At 41.8% G+C, this 21,111-nt stretch overlaps 6 protein-coding genes across 9 annotated transcripts; 4 read left to right on the forward strand and 2 right to left on the reverse strand.

Annotated features, from left to right (window-relative positions):
* The first annotated feature begins 223 nt into the window (after window positions 1-223).
* LOC124415019 lies at window positions 224-8,972 on the forward strand. 3 transcript variants are annotated; one of them, XR_006930093.1, is made up of 15 exons: window positions 224-973; window positions 1,710-1,860; window positions 2,532-3,250; window positions 3,331-3,525; window positions 3,622-4,244; window positions 4,320-4,718; window positions 4,796-5,057; window positions 5,185-5,390; window positions 5,488-5,626; window positions 5,728-5,999; window positions 6,090-6,255; window positions 6,418-6,590; window positions 6,720-6,849; window positions 6,890-6,953; window positions 7,993-8,972. XR_006930093.1 is itself a non-coding variant. In XM_046896251.1 (14 exons), exons 1-13 carry the CDS (start codon window positions 419-421, stop codon window positions 6,823-6,825), a joined length of 3,966 nt encoding a protein of 1,321 aa, XP_046752207.1. In that variant the 5' UTR covers window positions 224-418; the 3' UTR covers window positions 6,826-6,849; window positions 6,890-8,972. The 3 variants fall into 3 exon arrangements, 2 of the variants coding, with proteins under 2 accessions (XP_046752207.1, XP_046752208.1); XM_046896251.1 differs by having other exon boundaries at window positions 6,890-8,972; XM_046896252.1 differs by having other exon boundaries at window positions 6,720-6,843; window positions 6,884-8,972.
* A 651-nt stretch (window positions 8,973-9,623) lies between these two features.
* LOC124415026 (coatomer subunit delta) lies at window positions 9,624-12,554 on the forward strand. Its single transcript, XM_046896268.1, has 8 exons — window positions 9,624-9,784; window positions 10,033-10,072; window positions 10,189-10,412; window positions 10,490-10,866; window positions 10,939-11,109; window positions 11,182-11,495; window positions 11,572-11,888; window positions 11,973-12,554. Exons 1-8 carry the CDS (start codon window positions 9,782-9,784, stop codon window positions 12,060-12,062), a joined length of 1,536 nt encoding a protein of 511 aa, XP_046752224.1. The 5' UTR covers window positions 9,624-9,781; the 3' UTR covers window positions 12,063-12,554.
* On the reverse strand, window positions 12,546-14,107 carry LOC124415033 (DNA-binding protein RFXANK-like). Its single transcript, XM_046896276.1, has 5 exons — window positions 13,692-14,107; window positions 13,468-13,600; window positions 13,137-13,357; window positions 12,901-13,048; window positions 12,546-12,757 (listed from the first exon to the last, which is right to left on the reverse strand). Exons 1-5 carry the CDS (start codon window positions 13,959-13,961, stop codon window positions 12,687-12,689), a joined length of 843 nt encoding a protein of 280 aa, XP_046752232.1. The 5' UTR covers window positions 13,962-14,107; the 3' UTR covers window positions 12,546-12,686.
* An 87-nt stretch (window positions 14,108-14,194) lies between these two features.
* Window positions 14,195-16,775, forward strand: LOC124415030 (regulator of chromosome condensation). The gene is made up of 6 exons (XM_046896271.1): window positions 14,195-14,346; window positions 14,466-14,555; window positions 14,686-15,065; window positions 15,168-15,534; window positions 15,627-15,899; window positions 15,988-16,775. Coding segments are annotated over exons 1-6 (1,302 nt in total). The 5' UTR covers window positions 14,195-14,345; the 3' UTR covers window positions 16,179-16,775.
* Window positions 16,776-16,869: 94 nt separating this feature from the next.
* On the reverse strand, window positions 16,870-18,057 carry LOC124415035 (mitochondrial import inner membrane translocase subunit Tim10). 2 transcript variants are annotated; one of them, XM_046896278.1, is made up of 2 exons: window positions 17,946-18,057; window positions 16,870-17,680 (listed from the first exon to the last, which is right to left on the reverse strand). In XM_046896278.1, exon 2 carries the CDS (start codon window positions 17,502-17,504, stop codon window positions 17,214-17,216), a length of 291 nt encoding a protein of 96 aa, XP_046752234.1. In that variant the 5' UTR covers window positions 17,505-17,680; window positions 17,946-18,057; the 3' UTR covers window positions 16,870-17,213. The 2 variants fall into 2 exon arrangements, with proteins under 2 accessions (XP_046752234.1, XP_046752235.1); XM_046896279.1 differs by having other exon boundaries at window positions 17,950-18,053.
* Window positions 18,058-18,229: 172 nt separating this feature from the next.
* LOC124415027 (enhancer of mRNA-decapping protein 3) lies at window positions 18,230-20,762 on the forward strand. Its single transcript, XM_046896269.1, has 6 exons — window positions 18,230-18,487; window positions 18,665-18,831; window positions 18,917-19,167; window positions 19,286-19,431; window positions 19,537-19,797; window positions 19,880-20,762. Exons 2-6 carry the CDS (start codon window positions 18,674-18,676, stop codon window positions 20,471-20,473), a joined length of 1,410 nt encoding a protein of 469 aa, XP_046752225.1. The 5' UTR covers window positions 18,230-18,487; window positions 18,665-18,673; the 3' UTR covers window positions 20,474-20,762.
* The last annotated feature ends 349 nt before the right edge of the window (window positions 20,763-21,111 follow it).

Raw genomic sequence — 21,111 nt, forward strand, 5'->3', positions numbered from 1 at the left:
TAACGACTGCGCCATCTAGTCCAATATCTACGTACTTGGTACGTGGTACAGTCGGCGATGCGGATGCGAGGCGTCAGGTGAATTTGTGCTAATAAGCAAAGCTTTCAGGGGCATTCTTTGCACGTATTAACGAGTGAAGAAGACCCCGGAACCTGTTCGCCGGGTTGCCGCCAGCAGGCGGCAGGGGGCGCAGCCAGTGTTGACAAATGACGATCGTATCGTCAATGGCGTAGACGGGATCCGTCGCATTGAATCTCCTTGCGCGTATGTCGAGAAAAACGATCAACAACTTTCGGTTGCAACCTTCGATCGGTTGTCGGTACGTAAAATGTGACTGGCAGGGTGTCAGACTAGCATGCGTTTAAAGACAGTGGCGATGGTGTGTTTCGCAATTGAGCATTGAATTACTTTTGCGGTTATGACCATGGAGGTAGTAGAAAAATCAAAACGAGAGAATGACAGCCCAGTTTCAACGGCCGCTTCGATAAGCTGGAACGAGGAGGAGAAATCGGCTGGCCTGGGTAATTCGGATAAATCGGACACGCCGAACACCGACTCACCAACGAGGGATGATAACGCGCAGGTATTCGCCGAGGCTAACGACCCCGCGGTCTGCAGACCCTCCCCGTCGCGCTCGGATAACCCCGAGGAGGACGTCGAGGATGAGAAAGGTGTACCCCTCTCCGTATCCGACGACAGGACTGAGGTAGACAATGCCGAGGATCCGACAACCCCCTGCAAAGATGACGAGAGTCCGGGGTGCGAAGCGTCGTCGGGTAAAATCGTTGAAAAATTGACTGCGAAAAACGAGACGGAAGATTCGCAGGAGGTTATCAGTGGGCCTGTTACACCCCAGCAACCCCTGACATTTACGATAAACTTCGGGGACGACAAGGAGGTCGACACCGCGCGATATCGAAACCTCTTTGAAAGATACAACGCCAGACATAAACGGAACTCGTCAACCTCGAAGGTATGTATGAATGATGCATGTACGTGCACACCTCCTGCACGAGGCTGGAGTTAGTGACGTTACCGTATCGAAACTTTGAAAAAATCACTATTCTGGATCTTTAGAATAACTCAAAAAAGTTGGATTTACAAAATCTGAGTTTGTTTGTGCTTTATAAACGGTTTTCCAAACTTCAGGTAATCCTCCAAAGTTGCTAAATAACGAGTTTTTCTAAAGATGCATCATTGCAATAAAGTTACAAACGTCAGCCTGATCCTCCTGTGCAAATTGGTCGCTTTTCATCCGTGCCCGTTTAAAAAATTCTTTAAATTTATATATCTTCTTTCATTTTCGATAACATCTGATCGCTGCGTAGAGTAACGGAACGAACGAACGAACGAAAGTGCTCCGAGCACATTCATGCCTGTACACGTGCTTCGCATGTGTGTGGCGTACGAGTACATATAGAGTACATTCGAATCCTCCACCGTAACGCACCTATTTACATAGAGAAATTTGCTTTAGTATTTTCAGCTCTAGTCCCCACCTCACCTCACGTCGCACTCGAGTACTCGTCTCCCTCTCCTCCCCACATTTTTTTCCTACTTTCTGTCTCCATAGCTGTTTCTTTGTTGGAAGAAAAAAAAAAAAAAAAGAAAACCTGACATTGTTCTATACTACCCATAACACGAGTCCGCCCGATTTACGAATCTATGAACAAAAAAAATATGAACGGTGTACAATTTTTCGTCACCAGGTCGAGGTGAAGAGCAAGAAAGCGCCCGAGGCACCGGTCTTATCAAAACAGAAGACTCCAAGTGCGCACTCCGAAGGCTACTTCAGTAGCGATCCGGAGGACGACACTAGACGCAAAGCCGACCAACTGTCGCGGAAACTTAAGCAATTGGGTAAGAATCTCAAAAATAGACGGTAAACTGATGTAGATTTGCAATCGCCGTTATACATATATATATACATATATCTCCTCCGATAAAATAATTTCGATGCAATTGCACTTTCAAAGACAATGCGACATTTATTTCGTTTCCGCGCGTTGCGCGGGTGACTTTTCACGCAATCGACACATACATAGGATGTATGCTTACATAGAGGACTCGAGGTCCGCGTACAAGCGAATACCTATCTATAATCCAGTATCGCGAACCGTGAATCACGATGAAGTCATCTTCGCCATGAATGGTGGTGGTGCGGCCAATGCGTGGACACCTTATTGATATTCGTAAATCGTCGTCGGTCGGTCTCGCGGGCAGCGTATACGTACACACTATCATACAATGCACGCGTGTAATACACGCGTACAGCGACTAATACTCACCCATCTACATACCTATGTACATACGTACGTATGTACATACATAGACTGCAACGCGCGTGGGTAGAGAGTCGCATGAGCGGTGTGCATACCTGCCGAAGAGCGCGATTGTATTTTAAACTCAGTTCGATACAGATGCATGTCCGCGGCGCAGTGTACTTATAGTTTTCTCGGCCAATTCGTGATCTAATCACGTCGCAGTACCGCACAGTGGCTATACTAAAACGAGTAACTTACGCTTTTCAGGCCTGAAATCCGGTTCGAAAGTACCTGCAGTTCCCGAGAAATACGACGCGGGGATCATGTCTCGATCCTATTCGGAGCAGTCGACCCGGGAGCCGGAAATTTTGATCGCCCACGAAAGAGTCCGGTCGACTAGAGATAACCGACGGGCAAATCGTGCCGATATGTCTCTGGATCTTCATCATCCTGCAAACAATATCTACGACGGTCAGAGGAGGAGAGTAACGGCGCACAACTCGAGCCTACATCAGAACGGCAAGAATCGTGACCGGGAACCTGAGTTTGTGGAGACCGAGATGGTCCGATCGTCGATGCGCAATACTGAGATCAGATACGAGAGGAATTACACATCCGTGAACAATTCTACGGAAAGAGACAACGGCTTTCAACGATTCGCGGATCTCGACGAAAAATTATCAAGCGGGAGCTCCGAGTCGGAACGGTTTTTTAATCGTGAAAACTCTAATAGGGATGAGCGTGAAATCTGCGGATCCGGACGGCGATCTCATATGGACAATGTTAATGGTCAGACAAACTTGGATGCGCTCGAGGTCAGCAATTTCGACGAGGGTTCCGACGGTGCCGTTAGCGAGGCCGGAACCTATACCATACACAAAGATTATACGGACGAGGAAAAGGCCAGGATGGATATCGACAGGGTATTTGGTGTTGGCGTTGTTACGGAAGAAGAGTCCTCCGAGGCGTATGTCCACAGCTTCAAGGTTCGTCTGAATTATCATTCAAGTGATTGTAAATAATTGCATAGATTGATTGTATCGTCCGTTATCACTGATTATTGCAGATGAGTATATCTAGAGACAACAATTGGATATCCGAGTGGGCGACGCAGGTTGCAGAGCACAACTCATTACCGTCTGCAATTGGCGGGATGGATGTGATATCGAAAGGACTTATCTCACCACAAAGTCCACAGAGCCCTTCCAAAATACCCTCGCCGATTCATTCTCGCTCTCGGAGGCTGTCCAGGGGTCGTCAAGTCCGTACATATATATATATATTAAATTGTTTTTCAATCTCGTATGGAATTGAAAGGTATGCACTTGAACACTTGAACATTTTGTGCTTCTTCCAGGACCAAAGTGACAGCAGTTTGGAGACGGAATCGTATCTCCGTGTAAAGGCTACAGCAGCGGTATCACCGTCGTCACACAACGATCGGATGCTTGTTGATTCAGGGGGCGAGTCGGATGACGATACTAGCCGCAGCTACAACACACCTCCTCAAAGCTTGCAGCGAATAGGTTCAGCGCGTCGTGCAAGTTTATCTGACATGATATTTGCACGAAACAGCATTTCTGAGGGGCGACGTAGCGCTAGAGCCTACACTGGGTCTGATACAAGGCTGAGAAAGGACCGAATTGTCACTTTACAAGAACCTCTGCGAAGTCCGACTCACATCTTGGCCCGCCTGCAGCTAGGAAGACGTAACAGCTCGCTTGACAGGAAGGAGTACGCCTCTGACACCCCAGAATCCAACTGCACTTCTGGAAGAAGCAGCTTGAAAAGCTATCTGGATGGTACCATGGTTCATCCCGGTAGTCCAGTTCTAGCACGGGTCAGAACACCTACTGGAAAACTCACCACCAACAGCCCTATTATGTCACGTAAAGAAATTGCACCAATGAGAACCAGTGAGCTTGCCAAAGCACCGCTACAGGCAAAAAACATTGGTTATTTTACTTGCACGGAAAACAGGTAATTTCTCTTTGTAAACAATTAGATGTTACTAAACTTGGTTGAATTCTATTCATACATGTTTGCTCATTGCAGTCCCTACATGCTGCGAAAGTCTCAGAGCACAACGAGTTACGGTCATCGGGAGGATTTCGGTCACCGAGATCGAAGTAGAGAATCTTGTGTAACGTCTGTGCAAAGCTTGCACCAAAATAGTCCCGTACCACGACGCAGCAATGATGTACAAAGATCTGCAAGCAGTGTATCAGTCAGAAATCCGCAAGTTACAAACCTGCTCACTAGGCGCGGTAGCTTCAACAACAACAACAACAATACAGTCAATGATAGAACGGCAATGGCAGCTATCATGGGGAAGTTTGCCGTTGCGTCAGACAGCAGTAGTGAGGCTGGAGATAAACCAGTTCTGAAATCACCTGTACCGCCTGTTTCATCAGGCATAAAACTGAACAGAGCATTTAGTATACGGAGAGCTAGGTAAGAAGCAGAAGAATTGTACTAGTAGCTATTTGAACAATTATTTCCTGAACCCCTGATGCCCAATGCTTTTGTAGACTAAATTGCGAGTATGAAACAACGCCGAATACGACACCAGAGGAACGGCGAAGGAAAGCACAGGTTGGCGAGATACGAGGAAGCCAGGTTTCGACACCGAGCCGGCAGACACCAACTCATCGTGGGAGGTCTGCTGGAAACACAGTCCTGAACAGCAAAGATACATTCAAAAGACCTGAGCCACCAAAACCTAGAGCACCGTCGATGTCTCGTACCGACAGTGGTAGGATTAGTACTAGGGCACCGAAAAATGTTAATCATGTAAGATGAATAGTTTTATGCTTAAAAACTTGCCATTCAATGTATATAATTCGTTTGTGACAGAACAATGATTGCTTAATTATTTGGAAGTCAATTTTCACAACGTACTTCAATGCATTCTTCATAGGTGCAGCATTCGCGATCGAATCAAAAACTGACAAAAGATGCTCACAAAAAGCCTGGCAGAAGCAATTCTACCTTGACCTCAAAAGAGGTGGAATTTCAAAATTGGAAAAGACGTAAAAGTTATGATCCAATGAAAGCCGCAGCTGAGGGAAAGAAGAAAATAGACTCCTCGAAAAAGCAGCCCAGTATTGAGGATGGCTCTCGCGGGTTGGTTTACAGTTCTTACCCATTATTTGTAATGACACAATGGTAGATCCTATAATAATATCAAACTAACTTGACAAATACTTATCTTACGTTACAGTTGCGAGAGCTCTGTTCTTAGATCAGCAAGTTTTCACGGCACTGGGGGAACTCTTTCACTCGCTGCTGAATGGTCAGAAAATGAGTTCACAGATTCCAATGAATACATTCGACCTCCTCCTCCTTCGAGCCCTCAGCTGGTGAGTGGAAAAGAGAATGTCAAAAGTACAGTGATCTTGTAATAATCGATATTGTTGAACATGGTGGAATTTTTCACTAACAATCCCCATGAATTTGTTAGGGGAGTGACAGCGATTTTGAGACCTCGTCATATCTCCGCACAACTGAAAATGTCGTGTCTGCAATGTCAGCACGTATGATTGTACGTCATCCACCTCCGGTTGATTCTGGGGGAGAAAGTGACGAGGACACGAGTCGTAGTCTCCATCGACCAACGCATAGAGGATCGTTGCACCTTTCTCGCGGCAGTGATACTGAAAGTAGTGACGAGCCACGTCCTCCGATCATTCAATCGCCTGTTGCAAACTTGAATCACTCCAAGATCATCCCTAGGTACCGTTTGGAGTCTTTTATAAAATAATATTACGCTTGTGCCATTCCTCCCATTACACTCAATTAAACCAAGATTACAATTTATTGCAGCATACGTAAAACTCGGACTGGACCTCGAGATAAAAAAACACCAATATCTCTAACGAAACCAAAATCTTCACCACGGGATGCTAGAGGAAACGTTGACACAACAAGAGTTGTTGCAAGGACAGATTCGGGTCGATTTAGCACACGGGCACCGAAAAATATCAACGTAGTAAGAAAATTGTTTTAACATCATAAAGTAAAGTTCCCGATAGATGACTATTCAGTTCTATAACTCATCTAACTGCCCGTAGAAATCAGGCAGAAGAAGCAATAGCGGTATAACCTAATTATTCATTTTTATAAAAAGAAAGGTATGTGTATGGTTGTTTAGGTCACCCAGTCAAAGGGAAAGGACAATAAAAAATCTGCTGTCCCAAGTTCGAAAGAAGTGGAAATGCAAAACTGGAAGCGGCGAAAGAGCTATGATCCAATGAAAGCGGCAATGGAGGGTCGGCGAAAAGTTAATCAAACAAAGAGAAGTCCAAACGTGAATTCATCGCCAAGGTTAGTGATACACAACTTGAATCATGCCATTCAAGTATTTTAAAAGAACAAATGACTTCAAATGTCAGACACTGATTTTCAATGTTGACATTTGCCACTTTCTATTAATCGAACATTTCATTACTGCAGCCATGTACTCAGGTCGCAAAGTTTCCATGGCTCAGTGGGACTTGGTGTAAGTGACTGGAGTGACGAAGAATTAACAGTTTCGGCAGATGAGGCATCGCTCTACTGAACGAGTCTGAAAATGACTTTATATCGGTGGCACACGATTTTTGTGCACCAGGTCTCACGTAAGGCAGTGACAACAATTAAAATTACGAGACTCTCATTTTCGTTAGAATCAAATAACAAAGATACGTGGTATAAAATGGATGGTCTTTCGACTGTTTCTTTCTCTCTATTTTCGTTTAGATTCATGAATTTACATCTTATCGATCTGACGCTTGAATAATTTTTGTAAGCAATACCAATGCAATTATTTTATTTAGAGAGTATGTAGCGGAATACTGTCTAGTTTATAGCCACTTACAGTATCATACGTTCTTCATAATATGTCACGTGAACTTGATATATTACTATCAGTACATGGTATTTGATAAATGGTGATTCATTATCACAATATATCAATTGATCTATTGAGTGCGGTTCACTCGTACTTTTTCCGTTTTCGTCTCATTTTGAATCTTCAGTGGCGAATGAAATACTCTTGTGTCTATGACGTATCATGTCGATACTCGCATTTGCAATTTAGGTATATAATGTATGGTCTTTAAGCGCCGCATGTCTCGCGCTCAAATATAGGTAATGTGTATTTATACGCAACTATTATTGCATCTGATTACTATCTTGTCCAATCTTTGTTCGACAATCAAGCATCGAAATCGAACAGCAAATTCCTCAGAAGGCCACTAACATCTAAGGGCCATACAATTCTTACAGAACCGATAGGTATAACTCACGTCCATGCAAATATTCCATATACGAGTGACAATTCAACGCCATGGCCTCGTAGTCCAATTTTTGTACTGAGTCAATTTATACATAAATTATTGAAAATGCTTATTTCCTGTTTTATACTGTGACATATACATTAATATTTGTATCTTATGGCTCTTCCCAAGTGCAATACATTTTTCAGTAGGTTAATGAAAAGTTGAGGAGATAAGTGACGGATAAATAATATTAGATCAAATATTACAAATCATTATTGTTCATTACGTGGAAAACTATTTTGAACTTTGCATGTAAGCATTGTGTTGAGAATGATGGTTTAGTTTTTTCGGGCGATGATGCATGCAAGTTAATTACATAAAATGTTATTGCCGCTCGTTGATAGACATACGTATACTATATTAATTATAGATAGTGAAAACTCGGTTGATTTTTTCCATTATAATAAATATAATTGAAAAGAATCTGCGACGTCCGTCCGCCCGCCCGAAGACAAACGCATTCAAATGAATTGAAAAATGTTTTATGTTTCAATATTTTTTCTATATATTTCAAATTTTACGGGTGATTTATTCAAGAAAGATGTTAAAATTGTCGAGAATATATGGTACATGTTCTTGTTATGTCGTCAGAAATTTAATACGAGATCTAATTATCACAAAATTAGTCTGGCGCATGTATCAGATGATGTGAATTGAGAGGATTATCCACTAGAAAAACGTAAATATTGTACTCTGATTAATCCAAACCATGTCAGTTGAACGACGGCGCGGTAAGACCATCAGGTTTACAACCTACTTATTAGTAGTGAATCTGTCTATAAAACTATGAAAAATATGTTGTAGGTATTATGTATATACTAGAAGCGAGTCTACTGATCATGGGACTTGGTTTATCTGAAATGATATTTGTATGTGTATAACAGTCAGTGAACGCTTTCATTTGTAAAGTTGCATATATTATATATCATATTATAGTATGTATACATCTCTGAATATATATATATAAATATAATAGTATCATAGTTCAGTATATACTTGTACAAAATCGGCGGATTATTATAAGCATCATAATTCATACATACATAGAGAATATTTGTAGAGTAATTTTTCGGTACGGCTAACACGTTGTAGAATATAAGCACTTATTTATATTACAGTATGCATATAATAGGTATATTATACAATGTATATACATTGAAAAAACTGATTGTTAGTTCAATTAAATGTTTCTTTGCGGGTGACGATATTGTATATTTTGCTGCCGTTAATAACTTTTTTTATTTTCTTGTATTCTTCATTTTGAAAGTACAAGAGGCTTAGCGAGTTGAAAATTTGTTTTTTGTCATTCGCAAAAAAACTTTTCATTGAATCAAATAACTCTTTCTCTCAATATAACTATATCGTCAGTTTGCTCGGCGATAAGACATCGAACGTCTCTCTAATTCTTCCTAATCACCGGGCTTCCCTCCAGTAGAGAGAAATAGAGGGTCACCTTTATTGTTACATCCAATTGATGATTCGCTCTTTATTTTTTTAAACATTACCCGATACAAAAAACTCATGTATGCATATATGAATGTATGTAAAATACCGACTCCTGTATATTGTCCAAGTTGAAAACTATCAACTCTTTTTCTCTCTATAAAACAATTATTCCGTAGTCCGGATCTTTGTCTTTGTTAAGATATACTTGCCCGTCGTATACTGTCCATGCATTATAGAACATGCTTGCGATTTTGTAACACTCAAATATTTTGATCGCTAATTTATTATTAAAAAAAAAAAACAAAGAAAAACAAAACGAGTAAACACTACATTTTTCAATCCCAAGTGAAAATGTCGGTCATTGTAAGGCTAATAATACTACGGTAATATAAATGTTTGTCGCAGACTGGATTATGTAACAGTTTTCATTCATTTACTCTAATATTTCCTATCCTATCAATTATAATCAATCATAAGTAATAACTTTTCTTCAAAATTTCAGGTGAGTATTTCTCGAATAAGTCTGTGCCGATTCAAAGTGTAGAGCCATTCAGTGATATTCAAAAGCTGGTCGTAACGCCCGCGTAAACGGCAGTTGGTACTGCGGTTGGCAACCGTGATTCACGATTCGTATACGTGGTACGTGTTTTGTGTAATGTAGAATATAGCTGCAAGGATATCAACGTACACGTTACAGGCTAAATTCAGGATATTTTCAGGCTACGGGGCGTTGAGAAGCCGATATTCAGTATGGTGAGTGATCGTCTTGATCGTTGCTAAAAATTATCACCAATGCCAGGTTGTGACGGGATGGGTAATCTGACTACCCTGCGGCTCGTCGGGATCCGTCACCCGCCACGACCCACCACTCATCTGCAGATGTCAAATTCTCAAGTGCCGATGGCCCTTGATGTCGATTTCCAAAAATCTCCTAATTAATACTTAGCCTGATTTATCGGGTCGATTGGGGTCACGATTAACCTATTTTTTTTGTATTTCAGGTACTCATCGCTGCTGCAGTTTGCACCAAGGCAGGCAAGAGTAAGTAACTTTACTATACTTGCGTCAGCCAGTTTTCCACACACGCTGTTTACTGATGTAAGGAACCCTTCGTTTTTACCATGAGCAAAAGCTGATGTGTGTCCATTGTTTATTAGCCATCGTGTCCCGCCAGTTTGTCGAAATGACCAAGGCCAGGATAGAGGGTCTGCTTGCCGCCTTCCCAAAATTGATGAGCACCGGCAAACAGCACACGTTTGTTGAAACTGAATCTGTGCGATACGTTTATCAGCCATTGGAGAAACTTTATATGCTACTCATTACTACTAAGGCCAGCAACATTTTGGAGGATTTGGAAACCCTCAGACTTTTTGCGAGAGTGGTAAGTAGAGCTGTATCCTGACACAACAGTAGTATCGACTATATAACTAATATCTACGTTTATCTATTGCATCGTAGATTCCAGAGTACTGCAAATCGATGGAGGAAGTTGAGATAGCTGAGAATGCCTTTAACCTCATATTCGCCTTTGATGAAATCGTAGCCCTAGGATACAGGGAAAGCGTCAATTTGGCACAGATCAGAACTTTCGTGGAGATGGACTCGCACGAGGAAAAGGTCTATCAAGCTGTTAGGCTGACTCAAGAACGAGAGGCCAAGAACAAAATGAGGGAAAAGGCCAAGGAACTTCAAAGACAGAGAATGGAGGCCAACAAGAAAGGGGGGGTCAAGGGTCCTGGCTTCGGCGGCGGCTATGGATTCACATCCAGTCCATCGGTTGGTGATTCTGCAAATTTCGTCCCAGAGCCTGTGAAACCAGCTTACACTGCACCACAGTATGTATACCTTTAATCAGTGAATCCAAATCTGCAATTCTTATTTTTATCAACAATTCAACCCATTTGCAGAAAGCCAACATCTGCTGGTCCCCGTGCCATGAAGCTCTCTGGAAAATCGCGTGACGTTGACTCTTTTGTAGACCAGTTGAAGGAAGAGGGAGAGAACGTGACCACCGCGTCATTGGCCGCTCCTGGTGTTAAAACTGTGCACACTTCGCCGCAAATCATTAACACAGAACCGTGAGTGTAAAGTTTTTTTGAGTTTAAATATTGTCAATAGTTGAGCGATTAATATCTAAATATGTTTTGAAGGGTGCACTTGAGACAGGAGGAGCGACTGACTGTCCGCGTGGGCCGTGACGGAGGAGTTCAACATTTGGAACTCCACGGACTGGTCACCCTGCATATCTCAGATGAAAAATGGGGATGCATACGTGTGCAGCTAGAGAACAAAGATACACGCGGTGTGCAACTCCAGACACATCCCAATGTCGATAAGGAGCTGTTCAGGACACAGGGACAGATTGGACTTAAGAACCCAGCAAAACCATTCCCTCTGAACACAGATGTTGGCGTGTTGAAATGGCGTTTGCAGGCGCAAGACGAATCAGCTTTACCAATTTCGAGTTAGTTTCATAGCAAGTATATTGCCATTTGCCAAAACAGTCGAATCTGTGAAATGAATATAATTCTGTTTTCTAGTAAATTGCTGGCCATCCGAAAACGGCGAAGGTGACTGCGACGTGAATATTGAATACGAATTGGAACAGGACAATCTCGAGCTGAACGATGTTCAAATAAATATTCCTCTACCTATTGGGGCCACCCCTGTTGTTGGAGAGTGCGATGGCCAATATACGCACGAGGCACGACGAAATACATTGGTGTGGTCACTACCACTAGTGGATGCTTCAAGCAAATCTGGATCAATGGAATTTTCGGTTCACTCCTCTACACCGACAGACTTTTTCCCCCTACAAATCTCCTTCTCCTCTAAGACCCCATACGCAAGCATCAAGGTAAAGATTTCGACCTTTGTGTGGCTAATCATTAGTATTTGTCAGGAGCCGATTCAAAACTTTGTACCGTGTGATTTCTTACAGGTTAATGACGTCCTTCTGGTCGAGGATGATAGTCCAGTCAAGCATTCCGTAGAGACGGTATTTTTTACCGAGAATTATGAAATTGTTTAGAGTCATTGCACATAATATAAACAAGTTGATTATGCAAAAGGTAAGCAGAATTCAGTATAATGAATCAATCGATTGTCGTATCGAACTAATTTCGTGCGGGTGTACAAAATGAAGAGGTGGTGTACCAGATTTGGACAAGCTACGCGCGATTTTATAATTTTTATTCGTTGTTTGTAATAATCTGCTACTACTTTTTCTTCTCGACATCTTAGTCAGACAGCTTACCTGTATTTAAATCGCGCCTGGATTCGAAAATCTGTTACTGTCTCCGGAATTTATTTTAAATCGGTGTAATTTTCATTACATTAATCAAATGGAATCCGAGAATTAAGAAAATTAGGTCAACATTCAAACTTCAATTTTGAAAAATTTCATACAAAGTACCATGCGGCTGTTTCATTTGCAGCCAGCCAAACCTTGTCCTCTAACGCAGTGTGACATATAATATTGTAGAAATAAATGGTTTTCATCACTGACGTGATATTCCTTATACGGGCACGATATATTTTAATAAACTATCGCAAATTACAGCCAGAAAAGTATAAAAATAAACTAATAAAGTATGTAATACAATTTACTGTACGTTATTTTAACGTTTACGAACTAGTTGACAATAATTCCGGCTCACAAATTTGGCGGGTCAGATGGCAGGCTCATCAGCTGGTGCATCAAAAAGTTTTCGATGACTGCTTTTGCTGTAATTTAACAAAAACAATCTATGTAATTATTTCGATTCTAGTATCGAATATTCGAGATGAGAACTATCATTCTTGCAGCTCCGAAAAATCAAATCAAGATCAAATACAACATCAGTTAAAATTGAATATAATACCATTACCAATAGTTGAGTTATTTGCCAAGGCTGCTTGATAGGGAGTTACATTATGTACGTTTCTATGAGTTACATCAGCACCTCGTGATAACAGTTCGTGGCATACATGGGGGTGATCACCATGGGCACCATATACCAAAGGAGTGTTACCTTCCTGAAAGATTTCTTAGACTTACAACACGATCTCCAAGTTAGATATTTCTTACATGCTAAACTATTTTCTCTAAATTTACGAAAATCACCTCGTCACTTGGATCAGCACGAGCTCCGTGGTTTAGAAGCAGTTTGACAAGGTCGTGGTGTCCGTAAGCTGCTGCTAAGTGCAAGGCGGTCTCTCCATTGACGCCACGGTAGTTTTTATCTGCTCCTGCATTCAGCAATTGTTTTGCGCTTCCTAACTGACCATATCCAGCTGCCCACATGAGCGCAGTGAAGCCTTTTTCATCCGGGACATCTACAGTTCCTGATTAAATAATATATACGATAATTAGGAAAGTGCAACCTGACTAAAAATCGAACGAAAGTGAATGCTATTTTTCTGGAGCTAAAAAAAAAAATATTATCAAGAAGTACCTGGTTGAACGTCATTTGGAGTAAGTTCCCCTTGGCCAGCCAGAGTGTGAAAAGTGAGACCATTTCCCTCGTACAACTGTGGTATCTCAGTCTGAGTATTGCCTCTCTGTAGATTAGTTAGCAACGTCGGTGGCTACGGAAAAGTAAGTATGAAACAGGTGTTAAAATTTTCAGAATTGTATTTCAGGACTCAAAAAAGGTAAGGAAGGAGCATGTGAAAATACCTTGTAGGGTTGAAAAGCACTGGTTCTGGTGGCATCCTGCCAAGCACCCGGTGCCCAGTGCCACTTAGTATCTATGGGTTCGGTCTTACAGTCGACGCTGACATTCTCTGGTTTACAGACCAGCGGTCGCGGTAGTATCTCAAGTACTTGTTCCTTCTTACATTCACTATGAGTGTTAATTATTAATTTCTCCTCATCAATGTCCTCCTGTCGTTCGATCTCCTCCTCCTCAGACTTGAGTATCAGCTCCGAATGTATATTAGAATTCATCTGCCTCAGGCGAAGGCGTTTATGAATTACCTAGTTAAACGGCGGCCTAGCTGCTTTCGCTAATTACGCAAGGTAAATATTGAGCCTAGATGCAATATATATAGGTTAGGGGTTCCATGGGAATCGACGACCCTTCCCAACCCAACCTTCCGCTCTGCGTCTTGATTGGCCCAACTTTGATCGTGGCAGATGTTTCAGGGTTTGACTTGACCCTCCGCCGGGGGGTCGCTTTGGCCGTTGGCGTATGCGTGATGCTTTTCACATGCGCTTGAAGCGCTTGAACCGCATCACACGATTTGGGCGATTGTATTGCGAATTTTGGCGCGAAAGTTAGTGCAACGTGTTTAACAGTCACTTGTGGTTTAGATTAGTCTTCGTGAGAACAGTACGTATGGCGAGAATAATGACCTCGAGTTAATTTCACCCTGTTTATTCTTGTCAGAATTCCGTTCTCTGCTTCAGTGAATCTCGCTGCGATTCTAACCTTAAAATTGGTTCTTACAGTGCCCCCCAAGAAAGCGACGAAACGAACTGCCTCCGCACCTCCGGCGGAGACTTCGGCGAAACACGCGAAGTACCCCAAGCATAGAAATGGTGAGTCTGATACTATTTTATTCGACTACTTACCTCTGAGAATTATTGCTTCATTTTGCCACATACCTAACCTATAAAGAGAATCACATCCGAGTTTACAACATTAACGCGCCAACGATTAATGCTGTAGAATTTGTGCCTGCACCCAATTTGCCACAGCGGCAGACTGCAGGCTCAATCCTGAGTTTTGGACAAGGAGATGTTGGTCAGCTTGGGCTGGGTGAAGATGTCCTCGAAAAAACGCGCCCTGCCGTCATACCTGATCATGAAGATATCGTTGACATAGCAGCAGGTGGTATGCACAATGCGTGTCTAAATAAAGATGGCAAAGTTTTGTCCTTTGGCTGCAATGACGAGGGAGCGCTTGGACGAGACACTAGCAAAGAAGGCTCGGAGACTTTTCCAGGGTTTGTTATGCTCCCGGAAAAAGCTGTACAGGTCACTGCTGGCGATTCGCATTCGGCGGCCCTCCTTGAGGATGGCAGAGTATTTGCATGGGGCTCTTTCAGGGTTAGTTTCAAGTCTGCAATATTGATTCACGTGACAGGACTGGAAATTTCTTAAGAGTTTAACTAATAATCAATGTTTGCCTTTATCATGTTTCGAAATAAGGATTCACATGGAAATATGGGACTTACACCACGAGGAAATGAGAGGCTCCCTGTGGAGATATTACCAGGTGTAAAAGTAATTAAAATCGCATCTGGGGCTGACCATCTAGTTCTACTAACACTCAAAGGTCAGGTTTATACCTGTGGCTGTGCTGAGCAAGGGCAGCTTGGACGAGTAGCTGCAAGATCAGCTGACCGATACAGCCGGCATGGGATCACCCATCTCTTAACTCCAGGGCTGATTGCCCTTAAAGCAACAAAAAAGCTATTATTTCAAGATATTTGGACAGGATTATACTGTACATTTGTGAAAGAATATCACCGCGGGGAGATATATGTTTTTGGATTAAACAATTACTATCAAATAGGTGAGTTATGAATACCGTCAAGCATACTCTGCAACCATCAATCTCTTGTCAATCTAAACTTTATTTATACCGTACATGAAATTGTGTTGAAGGTCTTAGGGAAGCTATCGTACATCCTTATCCTCAAATTTCAAAGACCTTCAGCGGTCGTGCATGGAAACATATCAGCAGCGGTCAACACCATACTATTGCCCTGGATGAGATGGGGCAGGTTTTCACTATGGGACGGAAAGAATATGGCCGACTAGGCCTTGGACCAAATTGCACAGATGCCAAGGAACTTGTTCCAGTTCCAGCTCTTAAATCAATCAAATGCATAGACGCGTGTACGGGCAGTACACAATCTTTTGCTGTCACCAGTACAGGTGATTGGTTGTTCGATTTACATTTACAATCAATATCTCATTTGCTTTGAACACAATTCTTAGGGGACAACTGTTTTTCAACTTTCAGGAGATTTATATGCTTGGGGGATGGGTAGCAGTGGCCAGTTAGGCACAGGCAAAGAAGAGGACGTTGAGACACCAGTTGTTATTAAAGGAAAACAACTAGAATCAAGAACTGTCATACGAGCAGCAGGTGGTGGTCAACACACAGTTATTTTGGCTGTACCTCGACCAATCAAGGATGGAATCACTGATTAACTATGGTGATCTGACAAAATTCCGGTGTAGCTCCGTTGATGGCTCATTTGTCTATATTTACTATTGATTTTTAAGAAATTATTGAATGATTTCGCGAGGTCTGTTGCCCTGGACAGTTGTTAATGGAAAAGTATTGAAGGTGCATGTAATCAAGCGTTGGCAGTGTACTAAGGTATGTACTGATACTTGCCCTCTTGCTACAACAATTAATTTTTTGTTTCCTCCGAGTCAATTTGCTCGGTAATAAATATTTTCATACGAACAAACTTGATTCATACGATAATCGAGTAGTAGGGTCAGTAAGAAAGAAGCGGTAATATTATGCTATGAAAGATGTAAAGATTTTTCATTGTCTTCATTACTGTTTTGCTGCATCTATTGCTCTCGTGGAGCTACACTGCCCAGAATGAAATCCTAATGAAGATACGTCATAAAAGACTGAATGCTTTGCACGGACTTCTGTAAAGATAGGACCGATTGCACGCCAAAGACAATATTTTTTACTACAGTAAATCGTGCGATTACCATACCTCGGATAATGCATATACCTGTACCCAACGTTGTTACATATATCAATATACTGTTCACAAAACGTTACTGCACCTGTTTGGCTCAAAAATCATTATACTCGACGAAGCAACCATGTTGTTACATTTCAATGTAGAGCATCAAAAGCCAATAATTAGACACATTAAATGTTTCATCAAGTTTAATTGCATTTAAACGTCAAAGAAGTACTAATTAACAATATAATCCAGTAGTGGATAATTAATTGCATTCTCATTTAGTACATTGGTGATAGAACACAAGTTGTGGAGCAGAGGATAGTTTCTAATGAATGATATTACACGGACTTGGAAGAATTTGGGAAAAGTCCTGCTTATGGTGTAGAAATTGTGGAAAATTCAAAGCTGAACTCGTGAGACAGAGAGACTTGACCTGATAAATATATTTTGATTTTATACGTCACACTATTATGAAAACTACTTAAGAGTTTAAACAACTAACTAGGGAACAATATAGAGGTGATTCAGTTCATCCCGTCTTAGTTTGTTCTATTTTTTTCTGCTTTAAAAAGTCTTCATCCTGCATAGACATCTGGGTGAGTTTCTTGCCAATTCTCTCGTGGACGTCCAAGTACTTGGCGATGCATCGATCCAAGCAAATCGATTCACCCTTACCGAGCTCTGGCTCGGAGTACTTTGGCGGAATGCATTTCCTGTGGCAGGCAGATGTCATGCGATTGTACATGTCCGTCATCATCTCTATTTCTAGATCCTGAACTAATTTAAGTTTTTCTTCGTCAAGCTGCGGTAGACCAGCCATGGTTACAGTATATGGTCAATTAAACTTGGCTCAGGTCTTGATAAACTTTTCTATCAGTCTATTTAATGTTGGCGTTTCTTACACTTTCCCTCGCTTTCATCATGTCATACCGATTGCGTTCTATGGATCGTTTGGACAAGACAAAAGCGTACAACCCTCCGGATATAACAATTATCCTGAAAAAAAATACAATACATTACGGTCTGTCACGAGGAAAATTAAAGATTCCATAATCGTTTACTAATTGTAACTGGGGCAAATTAGAGGCGCTTACATGTGTGCATAGCAATACATAGGTTATGTTGTATAATACAGTAAGAAGGTAAAAAAAATTTGATATGAAACATGAAATGATTCTGCAAACTGCTAGTATTTTTAATAGCTTTTTACGAAAATGCATACATCATAAGTACGCTTTTACTTATTCGCCCATTTACATACCTACCATCCAATGCCGACTTTCGTCGTCTTCGTTAAGGCCATGTCGTCTGTATCCGTGAATGAAACAGCACATGCCCGCATGCCATGGCGCATACATGGTGCGCATGCGGTATGCGAAACAGCGTCGTGTATCCGAACTAAGTTTTCAACGTCGAGACAATTCCACTTGCACGCCTACTCTATTCTCTTATACCTCTATGGATTAAACACGAGTATTGTGTCGAGTGGCGTCCTCTGGCCTGCGTAAGATGTCCAGTAGACTGATCAGCGGAATGGTAATGTGTGCGCGTAGCCGAGAGCCGAATGTTAGGTAAATGCAAAGAGAGGATAAATGGTAATGTAACGAACGTGCTCTAACCTACCTCCGCATCACATCAGCTCGGCGCGGTTGGACGCGGTTTGATTACACTTTGGTGGATATTCTATCGATAGAGAAACAGAGAACCATTGTTCTCTCCTCCAGGTCAAAAGGGTGGCTGGGTATTCCAGCACTTGGAAGCCGAGAACGTCTATTTCTAGTCTGGAGCATAATATATCAATAGGTATTTAGAAAACTATGCTTAAGTTCGTTTTTTGCTTCTCATGAGTAATGGGAAACTGGTTATGGTATTTTTTACGTATTTCTAGCGTTGAATCACGAACAGTTTCATACCGGGTATTTATTTTACTTCCTCTACAGGTACTGTTACAGCAAACTTTATCTTACTTTTTAATTTCAGAGCGAGAAAATGTCTGAGCAATTCCTAGGATGTACCGTGTCGGTCAAGTGCGACGAAGTCCTTGGTACTTACCAAGGCCAAATTGTTGACCTTAACGGCCAAACCGTCACTCTCACAAAAGCTTTTCGAAATGGGGTACCTTACCCTTCTCCGCAAGTTGTTCTGTCGTTAGTTTTATATGATATTGGTGATGATTAAGTGGTAACGACAATATCTTTTATATTATTCAATTGTCATTTTATTCCCTTACAGTGCCAAGGACATACTTCATATAGAAATAATCTCAACAGAGGAAGCTGATGATAGTCGTGATGAAGTTCAGACTTCAAGCAAAGTCACTGTCAGGCGACCCATTGCAAAACGTGCCGGTAGATCTGTTTCCGAATGCATTCCACCTTTGGTACTCCCTAACTCCGATATCCAACAGCAGTCTAATGCACGGAAACCGCTTGATTCTATACAGTCACATCCAGAGCCTGCGTCTAATGGAAAAATAAATCTAGGTAGGATTTCTTGCGTTTTGTGCAATTAAATTTTAACGCTTGTCGGTTGATAGATCGTAGTGTCAAATAATGGGGGATATACGTAGGTAAAATTACAATTCGTAACTACTATTTCCAGTGGAGATAAGCACAAAAAATCAGAAAAGAAGTTCGCAACGACAACGATGGCAGGAGAAAGATGAACAAGCCTTTGGAACACCTATAGATCAGTCGATGGAGCAGGACTTTGATTTTGAGAAAAATTTGGCACTGTTTAATAAGGAGGTAATTACGGCATTTCATAAGTTGATTTTTATACTTTTCATACCATTTTCCTACATCACTGACAGTATTATTTAATAATTAATTAGTTGAATGAAACTATTATAGGCTGTGTGGCAAGAAATAAATTCCTTAAAGCCAGACATCGTTCGACAATCTGAAAACAACAGGGGAAGTGTACCGAAATATCGTCACGATGAGAACGTAATAGAATCTGAACCTACAGCATTCAGACAAATTGCAGTGCCATCCGCTGGTGTCCGGGAATACGTAACTGACGACGGATTGGTGATTCCTAGCATCACGGTCGATCTCCATCGACAATTAATCGGAGCTGCTGATAGATTAGGTATCAGCTGGGACCGCAGGGTAAGTAGAGAACCTTTGCAGGACTACAAACCACTTCCATGGAAACTATTCCGTTCTTTATCGTTATCTGCATAATTTTTAGGTTGAGTTATTGGGTCGTGCAGGAGCGGAAATAATTCTGCAGCTATTGGGTGGTGGCCATAGACTAAACCCGAACAACGCGCACCAATGGCCAACGGTAGTCGCCCTATGCGGACCCCACAGATCAGGAGCTGCAGGTGTCAATTGCGCTCGACAATTGTCAAGTCACGGGGTGAAGACTGTCGTGTATGTTGAAAATTCAGAAGACGTCTTCCTGCTGCAGGAATTGTCGTTGTACAAGCTATCGGGAAACAGGGTTGAAACTCGGTTCAAGAATCTTCCTGCAGTAGCCGATCTCATACTCCTCGCTCTTGGCGAGGAAGGCTCGCCAAGGACAGTTCCCCCCGTTGCAACATGGGCGAATAGCAATAGAGCCCCAGTTCTTGCCATCGAACCGCCGTCGGCTGGCACTCCGGGAATTATGACGAAATTCAGTCTCCTCGGCGGACTGCCCCTTTCCCATAGCGCGGATAACGGACGATTGTATCTTTGCAATTTGGCCCTACCTGCTAAAGTATTTTCGGACGTTGGCATCACTTACAGATCTCCATTCGGTCCGAAATTCGTTATTCCACTTCATTCCAACAGCTCCTAGCAGATTCCTATGACGTTCGTCACTTCCGTGAAGGTACCTTAGAATCGGACTCGAAATCTTCTGCCATTATGTGCTCGAACTGAGATCGATGACCCACAGATTATTAATTACTCGAACAAAATAATTATTTATCCAGTTTTTATCAGTAAACTAGTTTAATGTGTATTCAAAAATATTCACTCCCGCGATTGACGCGGGTGTGTTAATTAAATCGACGTTGGACTACTGTCTGTTTCTTAAGTTTGTCATGCGCTCTTTTTTGCGAGCGAATTTGTCTCACGTGACTTTTGTAATTCTAATATACTGTTAGCTAGCATCAATAACTTCTCGCTCTTTTTTTTTCCTTTTTTTTCCTTTATATATTGATAACGTCTAATTGTGGGCCACAGCTGTTATAGTTTCAGCGGACACAACTGATTAATTTGTCAAAGCTAGAAACTAATAACAGGGTGGAGAGACCCTGTACGCTGCAGAATGAAATTTAGAAATCTTTTAACTCACGCCTGGTAGCGTCAAGGGACGTGCAAATTGCTGCTCGTTCTGTGCTCCTATTTTTTTAAAAACTATTCTCGAATCACGTCCACTTCGTACATATATATACACACACACACATACATATATATATATATATATATATA

This window comes from Diprion similis, chromosome 14 (genome assembly GCF_021155765.1).
Source record: "Diprion similis isolate iyDipSimi1 chromosome 14, iyDipSimi1.1, whole genome shotgun sequence".
NCBI classification, from domain to species: Eukaryota; Metazoa; Arthropoda; class Insecta; order Hymenoptera; family Diprionidae; genus Diprion; species Diprion similis.